The sequence below is a fragment of the Chrysemys picta genome, chromosome 17 (genome assembly GCF_011386835.1).
Source record: "Chrysemys picta bellii isolate R12L10 chromosome 17, ASM1138683v2, whole genome shotgun sequence".
NCBI lineage: Eukaryota > Metazoa > Chordata > Testudines > Emydidae > Chrysemys > Chrysemys picta.
Genome location: NC_088807.1, coordinates 2,349,911 through 2,367,672, shown reverse-complemented (window position 1 = coordinate 2,367,672; position 17,762 = coordinate 2,349,911). Strand labels below are relative to the sequence as shown.

General features: G+C 44.0%; 2 protein-coding genes across 8 annotated transcripts in view; one reads left to right on the top strand and one right to left on the bottom strand.

Moving 5' to 3' along the window:
* Nucleotides 1–5,322: 5,322 nt before the first annotated feature.
* Nucleotides 5,323–12,893, top strand: LOC101935338 (E3 SUMO-protein ligase ZBED1-like). 3 transcript variants are annotated; one of them, XM_065571863.1, is made up of 4 exons: nt 5,411–5,475; nt 5,641–5,929; nt 7,094–7,250; nt 8,285–12,893. In XM_065571863.1, the coding sequence occupies exons 2-4, from the start codon at nt 5,918–5,920 to the stop codon at nt 10,330–10,332; spliced, it is 2,217 nt and encodes a 738-aa protein (XP_065427935.1). In that variant the 5' UTR covers nt 5,411–5,475; nt 5,641–5,917; the 3' UTR covers nt 10,333–12,893. The 3 variants fall into 3 exon arrangements, with proteins under 3 accessions (XP_042717024.1, XP_065427936.1, XP_065427935.1); XM_042861090.2 differs by lacking the exon at nt 5,641–5,929 and having other exon boundaries at nt 5,323–5,475; XM_065571864.1 differs by lacking the exon at nt 5,641–5,929 and having other exon boundaries at nt 5,398–5,464.
* A 1,238-nt stretch (nt 12,894–14,131) lies between these two features.
* ZNF541 (zinc finger protein 541) overlaps nt 14,132–17,762 on the bottom strand; it is a 43,536-nt gene continuing 39,905 nt past the window's right edge. For all 5 annotated transcript variants that reach the window (XM_024111552.3, XM_065571860.1, XM_065571861.1 and 2 more), the window contains 2 exons: nt 16,165–16,346; nt 14,132–15,114 (listed from right to left, as the gene is read on the bottom strand). In XM_024111552.3, the coding sequence (XP_023967320.2) occupies nt 15,012–15,114; nt 16,165–16,346 (285 nt within the window). In that variant the 3' untranslated portion in view covers nt 14,132–15,011. The remainder of the gene's footprint in view (nt 15,115–16,164; nt 16,347–17,762) is intronic.

The following is a 17,762-nucleotide window of genomic DNA, read 5'->3' as shown; positions in this document are numbered from 1 at the left end:
ACCGTGGGCAAGGCCAGGTGCCCCAGAGGGAATGAACAGAACATGGAATCATCAAGTGATCCATCCTCAGTCGCCCATTCCCAGCTTCTGGCAAACAGAGACTAGGGACACCATCCTTGGCCATCTCTTTCTTGAGTGGTAACAGCTAATTTAGACCCATCATTTTATATGTCTAGTTGGGATTATGTTTTCCAATGTGCCTTACTTTGCATTTATCAACACTGAATTTCATCTGCCATTTTGTTGCCCAATCACCCAGTTTTGACAGGTCCTTTTGTAGCTCTTTGCAGTCTGCCTGGGACTTAACTATCCTGAGTAGTTTTGTATCATCTGCAAATTTTGTCACCTCACTGTTTACCCCTTCTTCCAGATCATTTATGAATATGTTAAATAGATAACCTTAGGCTTCCATGAAGAGAAGGTCTTATAACAGTCCACATATAGATTCAGATATCCTTAGGTTTCTATGCAGAGAAACCCCTATAGAGGTCGCTCTAAAGAGCCTTAGATTCTCATGCAGAGGGAGGGAGGGACCCTTAAAGAGAGAAAGACACACATCTGAATACCTTTATTCCCTAGATAGATACATATAATTTGTATTTATGTGCAGGGGCATATATGGTTATGCAGATAACCTATATGAAACATATCTATATAGTGTGTGTGTGAGTGCCAGAAAGTGCCAAAGAGAGCAGGGAGGTGGGAGGGTTGGGACAAAAGGACTTCAGTGAATGGATTGTACTGCCTGATCACTTGTCAGTTTGTTGGATGTTTCCCCACTTTTTAAAATCTCCTTCTTACAATTTTTTTCAGGTCGGTAACCATGAAAATCTGGGGCCGATGCTTTGCAAATGGATAGGGTAGGACAGGATAGATTCTATTCAAGTTCCATGCTAGGGTTGCTCCTTTCCAAATAATATTCTGGGGTTACTCCTTTGCAAATGGAGACCTAAATATTTTTTTGCTTGAATTTATTCCAATGCCATCACTTCTATTACAAATATGTTAGGAAATTGAGAGAACTGTGCATCTCAATCCTCTGGTATGGCAAAGCTTTACGAGGCCAGACGCACTCCATGCCCACAGAGTTGCAAGTCACATGCTCATGTGAACGGCACTCCCCTAGGTCTAAAGCACTGGGCAGATTTATTTGCAGACCAGAAGAGCTCAGGGAAGCTCAAAAGTTTCTCTCTTTCATGAATAGAGGGTGAGCCGATAAAAGATTACCTCACCTATATGTCTCTCTCCTATCCTGGGACCAATAACACTGCAAACAACTGATTTATTTGCAAAGATTCATGTTAATGTTTCCAGTGTGTCAGGTGTTGTTTTGGTTTTGGTTTTGCTTATTTTAATGTCCTCTGCCATTCTTCAGCTGTACAGATTTCTCTGTGGCAGTGAAGACCCCATTTGCATGACTGAGTGCAGACATTCAGTCCCTCTGTTTAGCACTGTAGAGGTCAGAGAAACCTTGCCTTGGGAATACTGTAGTTAGGTAGGTCATCGTTTCTGACAAGGGGAAGAGTATAAAAGAAAAACAGTTATTAAAAAAATGTACTGACAGAAATCTACAATGAATATATGTTACTGTACAATGTCTGTGTGAATCTATTATGTACAAATGAATGCCGAATGAATCATTTAAGAATACATACTATTCATAAGCACTGTACAGCTGTAGAAAACAGAAACTGAGGATTCCTTTAATTCTTCACTTTCAGGCCTCAGCTGTTGTACTAAGTGTGTTGCCCAGCATTCCAGCCCAGAGGTGGCTGCATTCCAGCGATAAGTACTAATGATCATTATTATTTATTATTTGTATTAGGGTAGCACCGAAAGGTTTCAAAGGAGATCAGGTCCCCATGGTGCTAAGTGTTGTACAGACACAAAGTAAGAATCAGTCCCTGCCCCCAAAATTTATAATCCAAAGGCAGCTCTTATCTAGCACGCTTCTTCAGTAGATCTCAATGCACTTTACAAAGGAGTTTGGTATCGTTATCCCCATTTTACATATGGGATCCCTGAGGCTCAGAGAGGTGAAGTGACTTGCCCAAGGCCACCCAGCAACCAGCTGCAGAACCATGAACAGACTCCCAGTCTCCTGAGGGAAGAGCCCATACTCTAACCATTAGGCCACATTGGTTACCCCATTACTATAAGAAAGTCTTACAGACTTATTTTGCAGATGGGCAACTGAGGTCTAGAGAAATTAAGTGCAAAGTCACACAGTGCGTGTGTAGCAGAACCAGCTACTGAACCTAGATCTGAGTCCCAAGCCAGTGCCTTTCCCACAAGACCATCCATCTTCTTTGGGCTACAAGCAGATTGTATGTTGCTAGGCTGAACTCGTAAAGTAATTCAAAATCCTTTGGCCACTGGAGCTGTATGCAGAAAACGCATATTCTGATATTATGAGACCATATCTCCATCAACAACAATGCTGACTTCTGCTTAAAAAACATCATTCTTGATGTATATCATGAATATACAATGCACACTTTGCTCTGGTAGTATGTACCACCTGGACCCTTCTGATGGGATTGTAGCCTTTTTTTATGCATTGCTGCAGGAAAGATTATCCCTAAATATCCTGCAGAGAGCTTGGCACTATCAGTTCTCCCTGTCACTGTGAGTTGAGTTCACGTGGCAATTCCCAGGATTGGGCCTTCATTCGATATACTCTTTGACTGACATAATAGGTTGGACCCCGTGCCTGCAACTGGATTGACGGCATGAGAGCCTAAGGAATCATTGCACTTGAGGAGATTCGCCATGGATTTTGATGAGGCTTTGCGTGGTTTCAATGATCCTGCCTCCCAGTCCTGAGCCTTGCACAGTGGACCACAGCTATCACTTTTACTAAATAAAGGGGGGAAGGGATAGCTCAGTGGTTTGAGCATTGGCCTGCTAAACCTAGGGTTGTGAGTTCAATTCTTGAGGGGGCCACCTAGGGATCTGGGGCAAAATCAGTACTTAGTCCTGCTAGTGAAGGCAGGAGGTTGGACTCAATGACCTTTCAGGGTCCCTTTCAGTTCTATGAGATAAGTATATCTCCATATATATTGAGGGATATTTAATTAAAGCAACATGTCCTGTATTAATTAGTTAAAGCCAAATTCTGGGTTTCACAAACTCACAGATTTTTAAGGTAAGAAGGGACCTGTAGATCATCTAATCAGACCTCCCAAATAATACAGGCCATAGAATTTTATCCAGTTACTCCTGGATTGAGCCCCAAAATAAGTATTTGGCTAAAGCATCTCTTCCAGAAAGTCATCCAGTCTTGATGGGAAGACTTTACGAGATGGAGGTTACTTATCTGTAACAGGAGATTCTTTGAGATGTGTGGTCTCTATCTATAGTCCACATGAGGGTATGCATGCACTCCATGAGACAGATTTCTAATAATTAGTGTCCATTGGTCTGCGCCTGCACAGTTGTCCTCCTCATGCTCCAAACCGAAGGCATAAATGGTAGTGCGGACCGACACCTCTCCAACAAGGATGCAGTTGGAATAGACGTCTGTAATACTGCTATACCAACAGCTGAATCTGCAGAGGAGGCCTGGACTAATGCATAATGTTTCGTGAATGTATGGACGGAGCTCCAGGTAGCTGCCCTACAAACGTTTAATATGGGTATCTCTTGAAGGGATGCTCTTGAGGATGGTTGTACTTTAGTGGGGTGGGCTCCGACCCGGGGGAGGAATTGGAATATGTGCCAACTGATAACAAAGAATGATGCAGCCAGAAATCTACTTAGAGAGTTACTGCGCAGATAATGGTTGTCCTCGCAATTGCTTCACTATAGCGACAAATCACCTTGGTGATGTTCTAATCAATTTTGTTCTTTGCAGGTAAAATGCCGAAGCCCATCTGATATCAAGAAAGTGAAGTCTCCTCTCCTCTTTGGAATATGAGGTTTTGGAAAGAATACTGGTAAGTGAATAAGTTGATTCCTATAAAACTCAGAAATTACCTTGGGGGTGAATTTCGGATGTAGCTGAAGGGAAACCTTCTCCTTATGAAAAATCGTATATGGCAGGTCAGCCATGAGGGCTCCTAGGTCACTCACCCATCTGGCTGATGTGATGGCAACTAGGGAAGGCGATCTTCATGGAGAGGCGGGACACTGAATACATGGCCAACGGTTAAAGACTGGTCTGGTAAGTATTAATAGTACTAAGATGAGGTTCCATTTTGATGTAGGTTTCAGCATCACTGGGAAGGTCCTAACGAGACCTTTCAGGAATCCAGCGGTTGTTGGGTTAGTAAGAATGGAGTAGTCTTCTACCAGATTTCTGCTAGACGGACCCACAGTGAACGAACGGAAAGCCCTGATGTCTTCAGGGACAAGAGATTGTCTAAAATAGCAGGGATTCCTGTTAATGATTCCTTGACCTTAGTAGCTCTGGCCTTGGCTCCTGAGTTCATGCTCCAAGGGCTCTGTATGGGGGGAGGTCGGGGTGGGGGTGCTTGTCTCCCTGGCTGGGATCCAGCTGAGATCTCATGGCCTTTTCCAGAAGGTATTTCTTCAGTCGGAGCTCGTCCCTTGCAGGTTTGGGGGGTGGGAAGTGTCCGATGCTGTACTTAGCAGAGATGTGACCTCTCCAAGGCAACAGAGGCAGTGCTGGTGTCCATCTCTCCTGGAGAAGAAGGAGGGGCAGGAGATACAGTTCTTATACCCCAGGACTTGGGCATAGTCTTCGTCAGCGGGCAAAACTAAGCTATACTAACCATGCTATGATGCTAAAACTCTAACAACACTAAGAATATTAAAAACTATGTACAATTATATTTACAGGTTCAGAAGAAGAAGACGCAGAGGTAGTTATAGGCACAGGATTCCAACTCAGACCATGTGGTGTTGAGAAGGAACTGTAGAGGCGCTGATCCCCTAGTGACCTTAGTTCAGAGCACAAGGAGGGCAACTGCACAGGTGTGCACCAATGGACACTACTTGCTAGAAATCAGGGGCATGGTGTGCATGTGTACCCACATGTCGAATATACATAGGGACCAGCATTTGAAGAAGAATCACCACTCCCTTTGGGATTTTTTTCCAATGGCTAATTATCCACACTTAACATTTGTTTCTTATTAATTGGGTATCCAAGGGCAGAATTCATCCCTTGATGTTGAAATAGTTAATGATTAATTGGATTATTTTGCACAGTCCTTTGAAGATGCAGAGGTATTATTATAAATGTGAACCGTAAGTCCCCCCTGCCTCCCCCGTTTGTACACAAGCATAAGTTTGTATGCAGCATCTGTGCTCTGACGTGCCTGCAGCTTCGTTGGCACCCAAGAATACATCCATTTAAGTTCAGCTCACTTTTCATCCCAGTGTGAACTTTTGAGAGGAGCCCTAAATGAATTACTTCCAGATGAAAGGTTAGCTATCCCATTTCACTGCACAGAGCTCAGAGACTGCAAACAACCCACCAGCCTGTATTATGCCCATGGTAACAAAGCAGTGAGTATACACTGTCATATGCCTGCTTGTTTCTTCATTTGTCTAAGCCTTGCTTCAGTCTATGCACGATGTATATTTTTCTGTGCTGGACATAATATCGGTTTTAAAGCAGGGGCGATAAAATAGAGATTCTTATCGCAAATTAACCTTGAAATTATTTTCCAGGCAGAGCTTCTTTGACTACAGCCTCTGCATATGACCAGCTGGAGGTTTTTAAATGTGACGTCACCACTTCGGTTATTTCCACGGTCATCTTTAACAATACAAGGCAACTCTCGATGGCATTGTGCAGCCCTTTTCATGCAAACGGCATGTCCTCCCCTCCTCGGACGGTTTTGCAGAGTTAAATGATGCAGCTGCAGTAATAAATAGCAGCAGAGAGCAGGAAGAAATGAGGAGGCATTAGCAAATGAGATAAGCCTGGGTTGGACTTTAAAAAGACATGCTGAAACAGGTGCAAACCATGCCGAGACGGCAATTTTGGCTTGAAAATAGGTCTTGCTCTCTTTTCTTCTTGCTGTCAAAGATGACCTAGCTTAGGTTTTTATATAGCATCTATCACCATGGTATCTAATGATGTCATGAGATCTCGTGATTGTAAAATAACAAATAGGTATTCCGAGCCACCCATGAAATGCTACATAATTTGACATGCAGCTTTCCTCTAAAATCTTCTGCACTATATGGAGCGCATATGGGCAAGTGTTTTAAAGGTGACACAACAGATTCCTGATTGCAAAGCTCTCCGTCCAAATGATATTTACATTGATGATTTATGATGCCTTCAAGGCTTGTTGGTCTTTGCAGGTTGTTGCCAAATGGCCCCTCCTCCTTGCATGGAGTGCTGCAGTGCAGTTGTAGATATCAGCTGCTTAAAAGATCACCTGTTTAAATAAATGGCTGCTGTAAGCATCCCTTCTGATATTGACATAGATAGAATGCTGGTTTTTAGCTTTTGAATATGACTGAAGGTGGGAGGTAAGGGGGAATTTAGAAGTCAGTATTTCCTCAGTGCTAGGAAATCAGAACAGATATCCTTTGCCATTCAAGGAAACTCCACCCATCGGATCTCTTACAGAGGTTTTCCTTTGACTGACCTATGGCTAGCCCTGCTATGCATCTGTTTATACTACTCTTCTATTTGCTTGGGTTCTTATATGGCTGCCCATCACGGCAATATCTGAGGATCTAGACAGAACAGACTGCAGTCTTGTCTTCACAGGGAAGATCAGTTCCCTCCACTGCAGGAATTACTGGGTGAAATTCCACGCCCTGTGTTATATAGTAGCTCCAACTAGATGATTGCAGTGATCTTAAAATCTACAAATACAGTGGCACAAATGTGTGGGAGTAACAACACTGACTCGCTTTGCAAAGTGCTGTGAAATTCACGGATGACAGGCATTATGTTATTGCTAGTCATTACCGGGAGGTAATATCCATAGTAGAGGAGAACCATGGCCACATTCTGACCTTGTTACATCACTGTAAATCCTATGGAACCAAGGACAGACTCTGGCCCCCTATCCAGCTGTCCGCTGTTGAATCGCCTAAGTCAGAAGTGCAGGACCACGCTCCGCGTCGTCGTTCTAATGATCATTGTCTTTCCACCCTTCAGAGCGAAATGGCAGATGTAAACCCCAAGAGGGCATCTCAGTTCTTGCAAAAATGTATTAAGCCAGAGGACAACGGAGGGGACGCACAGCCCAAAGAGGAGGTACTAGAAGAGCCGTCTCTGCCTGTTATCACTCAGTCCTACCCTCAGACAGTGCAAGGTAGGTGCATTTCCCTGGCCTCTTTTTAATAATGCATTTTGCAACAATGCCATTATGCCATTGTTATGTTATCATCTGCCTCATGTATGGCTGTAAAGAGCCAGGCCCCTGTACGGCGCTGTATAAATAATGGTCACACTTCACATGAAGGGAACATTTATAAGTAGTTTACAAATAGATGAATAGATGTTCTAACAATTGATTAACCATTTGTTAGAGTCCCACAAGTCAACAGGTTGCTCGTAATCACCTATAATGCCTTCTACTGATATGCTTATAACCATCTATAGTACATGCCACTCATGTCAGTAGATGCTTATAACATCTATTAAACGTGTGTCAACTACTTATAAATGTATCCTCTTTATATAAAGTGTGACCTAAACGATAATATTAGACCTTCCCAACTAAAACTAAAAGTTTATACTTAATTTTTCATGCTGCTTTGTAGTATGATGAGTGGACCCGAGAAAGAGGGTCAGATTTCAGGAGGGACGTAGTTCAGTGTGGCACCAAGGCGCTCAGGAATGCTGGCTGAACCAGACGGCTTTCACACCAACTCTCGACCTTCCGCACATAATACTGGTCTCCCAGCAGGTTCAATAGAGATCTCTTTCCTACAGCTCTACCATCCATGTCCCTTATTCATGTTCCTCTGCAGCCTGAGGCATGGTTTGCCTGGTGGGATCATCTGGGCATATCTCACCTAATCAATCCCCTGCCATTGCAGGGGCCTCTGGCATTGGTGGCACCTCGGTCTCTCCTGTTCTCTGCCTGAGGCACAGAGTTTAGTCTCCTGAGGACTGAAATGCTTTGGGCTAACTGAAGTAATTGGGCTCAACACAGGGGTATTTGGGTGAAATGTATAGCCTGTGATATAAAGGAGATCAGACTAGATGATCTAATGGTGCCTTCAGGCCTGAAACTCTATGAAAATCTATAAAATAATGAAACTACTGTTCTTTGCGGGGGCTGGGAGGGAACTAATGCAATTTTTTTGCATGATATTAATAGCGAATTTCTCCTTCTCACAGAGGAAATATCGATGGTGTTCAACACCTACAACATGGCAGCCAACCTCGGCCCAGCCTCCAGGAGGAAGAGGGAGAAAGGTGCAAATCACGATGGCACAAGCACCTCCCTCTATGTTGACCGCCGCAAGTCCAAGGTGTGGAACTATTACACCAAGCTGGGAGATGCCTATGTCGAGTGCAACGTGTGCAAGAAGCAGCTCTCCTTTCACAACAGCACCACCACCATGCGGGAGCACCTGGTGAGGAAGCACAGCATTCGCGACACTTTGCTCTCGCAGCTGAAGGATGACCAGGCTTCCGAGTCTGACTGCATGGCTCAGGAGAACATGATAAAGAGGTCCCGGCAGATGACACCGGAAAACCACCTGTACCATGCCGCGTCCTGCTCGGAACCAAGGACTGATGTGATTCTGGAACTGGTGCTTGAGATGATATTTCGTGACCTCCATCCTCTTTCCGTGGTGAAAGACAAGGGTTTTGGCCTCCTCATCGGGTATCTAGAGCCCAATTTTACCCTCCCATCTCCGATTCAGCTCTCCAGCATGCTGTGGCATAGATACAATGTGGTGAAGCAGCACCTGGAGCGCTATTTGCAAACAGCCCAGTCCATAGTCATCTGCGTGGAGTTCTGGGTGTCCCAGCCCAACCAGACATACTTGACAATCACGGCCAACTTCATCGACGGGGAGTGGCGCCGGGCAAGATGTATCCTGGAAACCCAGCCAGTGCATGACACTAAAGGGGAGGGCGATTTAGGAGAGAAGCTCTACAGTATCCTGACAGAGTTTGGGTTGTCGAACAAGTCCATTTTCTGCGTGATGCACGACAGCCTGCAGAACACAGTGATGAATTCGCAGCCGCTCAAGAGGGCTTATGGCTGGACCAGCCTGTGCTGTGCTGCCCACACTCTGCACCTGTGTATCAAGGCAGGGCTGGAGGTCGAGCAGGTGCAAGAGGCTCTGACTGCTGCTCGGGGCATCGTGAGCTACTTCCAACAGGATGCGAAAGCCACCTGCTCGCTGAACAGCAAGCTGGAAGCCATCAACAAGACCAAGTTGAAGCTGGTGATGGATGTGGGTTCTCGCTGGATAACTACCATTGAGATGTGCGAGAGCCTCCTGGACCTCAAATGGGCGATCATGTCCCTGCTGGAAGAACATCCCAAAGGGACGTTGGCGGTGCAGAACTTAGCTGACCACCAGTGGAAGCTCTTGCAGGACCTGGTGCCGGTCATGAGGACGATTAAGATCGCCACATCATTCTTGCGTGAGGAGCAGAACATCTCCATCTCTTCTCTGATGCCTTGCATCCACGGAATCGTCGCTGCCATTGGGCAGCAGTTAGAAGAGTCCAGCGATGTCATCAAGATGGTGGTCGGCAATATAAGGTCAGAACTGATGCAGCGCTGGAGTATATCAGAGGATGAGAAGGCGCTGGAAAGCCCTGCGATTATTGCCTCATTTCTAGACCCTCGTTTCAAGGAGATGAGGTTCCTGAGTCCCAACCTGAGGAGCGAGCTGCATAAGAGAGTCAAAAATATGCTGTCGGAGGTCTTCAACCACCAGTCCCCGCCTTCTACCCAGTTCTGGGTGCCGAACTCAGATTACAAAGCAGAGGTAGGAGAAGCAGGGGGCCAGCTGTCTGCTCATAAAGACAGAGGCCCAAATGGCCAGTCCCAGAGCATGTATGACATCCTTTTGGGAAAAGATCCAACGGAGAGCATGCCTGAAATCCATCAGCAACTGGAGAACTACATCGTGGAACCTCTCTGCAAACGCAGCACCAACCCACTGGACTGGTGGAAAACCAATGAGCACCGCTTCCCCGCTGTGGCGAGATTAGGCAGGCAGTACCTTGCCATACCAGCCACTGTTGTGCTGCCAGACCAGGCTTTTGCTGCCAACGAGAGCACCCTGGAGCATCGGAGAGCAGTCCTCACTCCTGAAAATCTGGACCAAATTCTGTTCTTGCACCAAAATTTTGATTTTTTAGAATCAATGAGAAACAGTAATGAGATGCGGGGCAGAAATCTGCATGCCCAGTATTAAAATGCAGTGGGGTGGGGCTGAGTACAGAGGTGATGTGTAACAGTGTTTAACGCTTCCCTACCTTCTCGGTGGGATTTTGGAAAGGTGTCTGCCTAACTTCATTCCCATTGAAATTATCCTTTGATGTCAATAGAAGCAGAGTTAAGCCAATGCTGAGTGTTTTCAAAATCCTCCCTACATGTACAACACTGGTTTTGTAACCACTTTGTGATAGTTTCATCCAACTCAAATACAATATAATTCCAGAGCGGAAAGAAAATGTTAAGTTCTACCAATTTGGACTTCTTAGCATCACCTCTGAATTTGGCCCTAGGGCGTGCTCGTAAAATCCTAAAGGATATACAAATTCTCATTGTAGCAACCTTTTTACAAAACAAAGGTCAAATATATTAATATATGTAAATGTTAAGACTGTTCACTGCTGCATGGATCCTACTACTACATCGTCAAAAGCTGTGAGTTTTTATGAAACAGGCCACTGTCCACTATTTTGAGATGTTATTTAAGTTGCACTGATGTTAAAAGTTTCAGTCCTCAGAGCTACTCTCCTCTTCACCAACAGGTTGGTCCTGATAACAGAGAGAAGCAGATGGAATTTGTTCACTTAGGGCAGGCCTTAACACATCATCCATTGGGTCACTAGACTGGAAGACAGATCCTGGCTGTTGCCAGTTTTCAGAGGGGGCATGGCTTGGTTGAGAGGAGAGAGAGCAGAAAACCCCCCAGAAGTTCCAGAAGGGCCAGAGCCTCAGCGGGTACGACACATCAATGGAGCTTTGCCAATTTACATCAGCTGATGACCTGGCCCATAAACTTGATTCTTCACTCACACACCAGTTTTAAAGCCATGTAACTCTATCTTCGGTGGAAATACTCCTGACTTACACTGGTCTAAGCGGCTGAAGAATTGGATCATAGTAATTTTGCATCAGTTTAATTAAAGTCGGGTTTAAACTGCTTCAAGCCCCTGCGTGGACACTCTTAATTGAGTTTAAACTGGTTTATATCAATTTAACTTGCGTTGGTAAATTTACAGGCACAAGCTAAATCAATACAACCAGTTTTAAATCAGCGCAAGGGTATCCACAGGGTTTGCACCTGTTTAACTAAACTGGTTTTTAACCTTTTTTTAGTTAAACCAGTGACACTTCTGTGTGTAGACAAGGCTTGGGTGAGTGACAGGCTTCAAAGTGAAGAGCACCTTGAGATGAATGGAGGCAAGCCATGCCAATGCACTGTTCGAGGCCTTCTGTTTGCACGCTCAGAAGACAGCTGGTCATATTTTAAAGGTTTCCCTTGCAGTTGTAAGGCTAGAAAGCTTTCTTTCATTGTAGCAGGGTGGTCACCCTGCTCCTGACCTGAAGGGCTTAAAACAGCCCATGGAGAAGGCTGTAGCGGGGGAAAAGCTAGGCTGATTGGGGGAATAGCCGCAGCTGGGGCCACGCCCCAATCAGGCCACAGCTGGCCCTATAAGAGGGCTGAGGGCCAGCGAGTGAAATACAAACACTCTCTCAAGGACCTGGCTGCCTGGGAAGCTGAGGCGGGTACTTAGGGTGCAGCAGTGCTGGGGAAGGGCAGACGGAGCTGGGGAGCTCCAGCCTAGCAAAGCCCCAGGCTGCCGGCCGAGTTAAGGGCCCACAAGGGTACTAGGGCTGCAGAGGAGCGGCCCAGAGATAGGCAGAGGCAGCAGGTCCAACCCCCCTTTGCCGATGATGGTTTACAGACTGCAATCCACCCCAGTGAGCGGTGGCTAGATGGTGACTGGCAGTAGCCACTGAGGCAAGGTGGGGATAGGGGGTTGGGGGTCCCCCTAGGCAGACTGTGGGTTGCTGCAGTGGGCAGAACCCCAACAAAGAGCACTGGGCTCCAGGAGGGACACGGGGGCCAGCGGCAGGCGAGACATCAGCTGGCAGAGGGCGCTCCGGAGCTGGAAAAGAGCTAATTTCCTGGACAACCAGCAGGAGGTGCTGCGCTGGTGAGTCTTTGCCCCGCCACATTCATCTTTAACCTTTTTAAAAAAAATAACACCTTAAATTCTGCAGAAGCTAATGGGCAAACTTCCAGGGAAACTGTCCTACTTGCCAGGGGTGAGTCTGTTTGTCAAGCCCTTGACCTGAACATTGCTGCTTTAGTAAGAGGCTCTACAAGAGCATTTTGACTAGTGTGAGGAAGGATTTCATCATCCAGCCTCGCAAAACAGCCACCAACCCAACAACAAAATCTGTTTTCCAGTTCTCACATAATGATGGGGGGGGGAACCCAAGTTATATTTGACTTGCTGTCCAAGCAAAAGAAATCCAATAACAATTCAACTTTGCAGTTTTGCAAGACTGTATTGCTTCTGCAAACAAAGGGATAGACAAAACCGGTGCAATAATTTACGACCCGCTATGGTGCTTTAAAATATTCTGGGATATTAACAGTGTGACTGCTAGACAGCTGATAAGATTTATGACAGATCAAACAGACGGTTAGTTCCGTTGCCGGATCTTTTGCTGCTCTCATCACTGTAGTATCTGAGTGTCTTCCAGTGATAAAATAAACAAGGGACTGACATGTCATGATGTGTGGCTCTCATTCCATTACTCTCCCCTGGGGGAAAACTGCATGTGACTAAAAATAAAAGGAAGAAAGGCTGATGTGCTATATGTTATTATTTGTGATGGCCGGGTTGAAGAAGTGAGGTTTGCATTTGAATCTGAAAGTGGTGAGGTCTGAAGTAGCTCTGAATTCCTGTGGAGGCAAATTCCACAGCTTTGGATGAGCCCTGAGAACGTTCTGTCTCCTGCACAAATTAGCTTCATCGTTCCAATAGACAATTCCAGGGTTCCGAAGGAGCAGAGTGGTCAGCTGTATTGACCTTTTCTTCCATTTTAATAGCCTAAGCTGATAAAAAAAATTCCTTGGTATCACAGCCGATATGAAGATAACGAGTAAAAAACAAAATTCTGCTACGATTGGCTCTGTTGTGCAATTAAGAAAAACCCAGCTCCATAACTTGCAGTTTCCAATTAACTAATATGTTCAGTTTACCCTGGGGAATGTAAGACCTACAAATTTGTTATTCCCACAGAGGCTATTGGCTGCATGAAGCCCGTTTGTTTTAATTTAGCATTCGCTCTGCCTGAGAGAAGCCAGGCTTTTTATTAAACTCCAAACGGTGTTAGTTTGTCCTTTACCCAGCCTCAGCTCCCTGGGCCTGTGACAAGTCTGTAAGGCACTGTAAGATCCAAGCAGCTATCGTAATGATAATGACTTCCCTGTATATTTCACCCGCCAATGACTGTATGAAGCTGCCACAGCATATATTTAGGTACACAGATTCACAGACTCCAAGGCCAGAAAGGACCATTGTGATCATCTGGTCTGGCCTCCTGCATAACACAGGCCATAGAACTTCCCCAAAACAATTCCCAGAGCAGATCTTTTATAAAAACATCCCATCTTGATTTAAAAGTCATCAGTGATGGAGAATCCACCATGACCCCTTGGTAAGTTGTTCCACTGGTTAATTACTCTGACTGTTAAACATTTACACCTTATTTCCAGTCTGAGTTGTCTCGCTTTAACTAGCAGCCTCTGGATCGTGTTACGCCTTTCTCTGCTAGATTGAAGAGCCCATTATTAATTATTTGTTCCTCACCTAGGTACTCAGAGATTGTAATCCAGTCATCCCTTAACATTCTCTTTGTTAAGTTAAATAAGACTGATTCTTTCAAGTCTAATGTCCGTGTAGCATGCCCTGTTCTGCGCCACCAACATGGTATAACTAGTTTTGAAATAACCATTAAAAGCAGTATAACTTTTACAACTCGAGCTCAAGAGCCCAATTTAATAAGCTATGCAGAGAGCACATACAAAATAACAATGCACAGATCATCACAGGACTACATATTAAATCTGAAATGCTGGGCATGACCATCACGTTTCGGCAAAAAAGATATAAATACAATGGCAATTTCTCATTGATTTTCCTATTTTGACCTTTTCTAACAACAGCAACTCAACCCATAAACTGATGGTAAGAAACAAGGGCTATCCACATCCAACTTTTATTTTTAAATGGAGGCAAGAGGGCTTTTTTTTTTAATTAAACTAAAGCAAAGATACAGAGCCTCTCATATTTGTACAACAGCTATTTTACAGTCATTAACAACTATATATTTTTTTCAACCATGCATAATTGTAATTTAATGCCAGGCATGCATACTTAATTGAACACACACGTCCTTTCTCTGTTAATGTAAGTAAAGAGCATTTAATGCCTTAATGTTTCTTTATAGTTAAACTTGACGCCAACAATGTTATATTGGTGCTAAACACTAAAAACATCCAAATAGGCTTTGGCATCCTACCGTATACAAACAGTTACAACTCTCCTTTCAGTACCTTCAAGTGGAGGTTTCTTTCCAGCCTCACCAGGTGCTTCTGCACTAGGAAAAACAGTGAGTGTTTTTCTGCAGTGCCAACAATGGTATAAGCTGAAGTGTGGGCTGGGCACACTGTCATGTCGGCTAACCCTGCACAGAGCTGATCAGCAACTGATCAGATGCTAAAAAACATTTACATATTTTCCAAGCTTAGACAAGACTACCACCACTGATACCCTGCGTGGTTTCCCAGTTACCATTGGAGAAGGTCAACGTCTGAGTTAGTTTCGTTCATCTTTGGCTCATTTTTTAATGTTTTATGGGCCACTTAATATTTATCAGCGGCTCCATCTGCTCCTGCACGCGGTGGCATTTCATATGAGCATTCCGACTTTTTATCTTGTCGAACACCCTACAAGTTGACAGAAAACAAGGGCCAGTTATTAGTTTTCTTAACAAGGCTAAATAAAATGGGACTCGCACACAAAAGCTTTCCCCAGGCAGCTTTGCAATTGCACCTCAATCCTGACCAAAAGCACTGCTTGCTATTCTCCTCCCACCACCAGTTCTGCCAATACACCTCAGTCCCTAGCTGTAATTCTCTCTCTTCCTTTTCAGTCCCATTCCCACATCTCCTGAACAGGACCTACAAGCCATGTTGCATTGCGGTAAAAGATGCATTTGTTTTGTAGTGAAAACAGATAGGGAAATAAACCTACAAGGAAAGGGGGATGATCACGGATGGATTGGCAACAGCCAAAGGACCTATTTCCTTTTAGTTATATGATTCTCCCACAATATCAATGGCAGCCATGGAGCTAAACTCCCTACATCTCTTTAAAAATGTAAAAAGAACAGGAGTACTTGTGGCACCTTAGAGACTAACAAATTTATGTACTCCTGTTCTTTTTACAGATACAGACTAACACGGCTGCTACTCTGAAACCTTTAAAAATGTAGGGGTTAGCCTACAGATGAAATCGGATATGAATCTACAGCTTCAGGGTTCATTAATTTAAAGGGACATAAGTAACTTTTGTAAAAAAAAAAAATCACATTTTTATCTGAAATCATTTTGCCTTTTACAGTTAGAAATAACCCCTAACATTACAACATGAAAGAGATTAGGGGGAAAAAAACATTTTCCTCTATTTTTTTACTTTGTGCAGTCAGTTTTGTAGTTTCACCTTTGCCAATTTCCCGTTTGTGTGGGTCTTTCATGATGAAATGGGGGAGAAAAAACTATTTTTTAAAAAGTTATACATGGTTGTAAAATCGCACAAATTGGCTAGCTGGCTCAGGGAGAAATGCACCATGCATTTAACTCATTTAAAAAAAAATCATTAGATTTTGAAGTAAATGGTGCTCCTTTAATTAAGAATACTTTATTTATAAATACAAACTGAATTAAGCAGACATGTAGAAATCACTGAACAATGCAAGATTAATAATAAAGCTATACCTTTCACACTCTTTACATGGAAATGCACCCTGATAGTCTGTGCCCCCAGGCTGGTCTGGAGTTCCCCTCTGACTGCAGGCTGGACTGTATGTCTTGTGTGATGCTTTTTTGTAATTCTTTGACTTTATCTTCATGTCTTGTCTAGGCAGATAACCATGCATTTTCCTTGGGCTGCATGCAATCTGCAAATTATGGAATATTTGTTAAAATAGCAGTCTTTCCCCCTCAGAAAGGTTTGCATTGTTGTGGTTGGATAGTTAAAAGGAATTGAAATCAAAGAAAATTAACTCAAAACTTTTAAAAAACTGCATGCGTGTGCTTATACACATGCGCACACACACATACATACTATGATACAGTGCCACCTCTCTCAGACCCTGAGTCAGGAAAGCACTTAAGTGCATATTAAGACCCACTGAAGTGAACAGGAAAATGTATCCATGCTTACCTGAAAATGTCCTTTCACTGAATAATCTGTTCATTCTAACAGATCCATTACAACGGGTGCTTCAACCTGCTTGCAGGTGGGAGGCAGAACCAGACCTGTCAGTCCCTGGCAGCTGGGAAATGCCCCCATCCAGCTGAAATAGCTTTCACAGCCAGGATAATGCAAATCTAGTTTCTTAAATTACAGACTATGTTAAATATACTTGGAGGAAAAAGCACAACAATTTCTCCTACTGCAAAGGATAGTAAATTCCACCTATTGACAACAAACCCAAATCACTGGACATCCATTTCCATCTCTATTCCGGACCATCTGTTGTCTCCAGGGTGGCCGGATCTGCAGACCTTATCATTTGAAGAAAGGAAATTTTCAGGTAACCATGGATAAATTTTCCGATTCTTCTTCATGCTAAGGTCCACAGATCTGTTACAACGGATTTTCATAACAGTGTGCCTCCAAGATAGGAAGCAGGATCATTCTTGAAATGTGGACATCTGCTACTAAGTACATTATATATAAATATCTCCTCCATCATCCTCTGGCACTGAGGTGTGGAGAAGACTTCTCCCAGAAGAAAGGAAATGGCACTGAGTAAGACTGGATGACCAATATGCAGAACTTGACGAATTAATGGTTGTCCAGTAGATCTCAGAACAGGAGATATGATTACTCTGTCCTGAGACTGTCCATGTCCCTAAGGATTTGACTCTAATGCTTGACTGAAGGTGGCATATTTCTTGAATTTACTTAGAGAATGAAAGTTCTAACAGTTCTGAGGACTACCGGTCTGAATGAAAGGTATGATACTAGGTCTGGTTAGAGTACGCTTCCAACTTCAAATGAAAAACTCAATCTCATTGGAGAAAGTGGCCATCATGAGGCTTACACTAATGGATAGGAAGAATAATGACACCTGCAAAAGGGTGATTCCATCTAGGTAGTGCTGTAAGGCACAGAATGAGGTTCAAAGGTTGAGCGATATCACCTTGCAGCATTGGAATAAAGTTGATGCCCTAAGGAAGCATTTAATGTTGGTATTTGTACATAACTTCCTTTTCTTCAACGTGCGGAAAACATTATACTACAGAGATTTGACCTTTTTCTTGGGCACTCTTGCGCATCTACAAGAAAGCCCTCCTGGGGTAGGGCT

What these genes read in the sequence shown, in the direction of transcription:
- LOC101935338 (XM_065571863.1), top strand. An exon ending in CTACCCTCAGACAGTGCAAG is followed by an intron (nt 7,251 to 8,284) that starts GTAGGTGCATTT and finishes TCCTTCTCACAG; the next exon opens with AGGAAATATCGATGGTGTTC.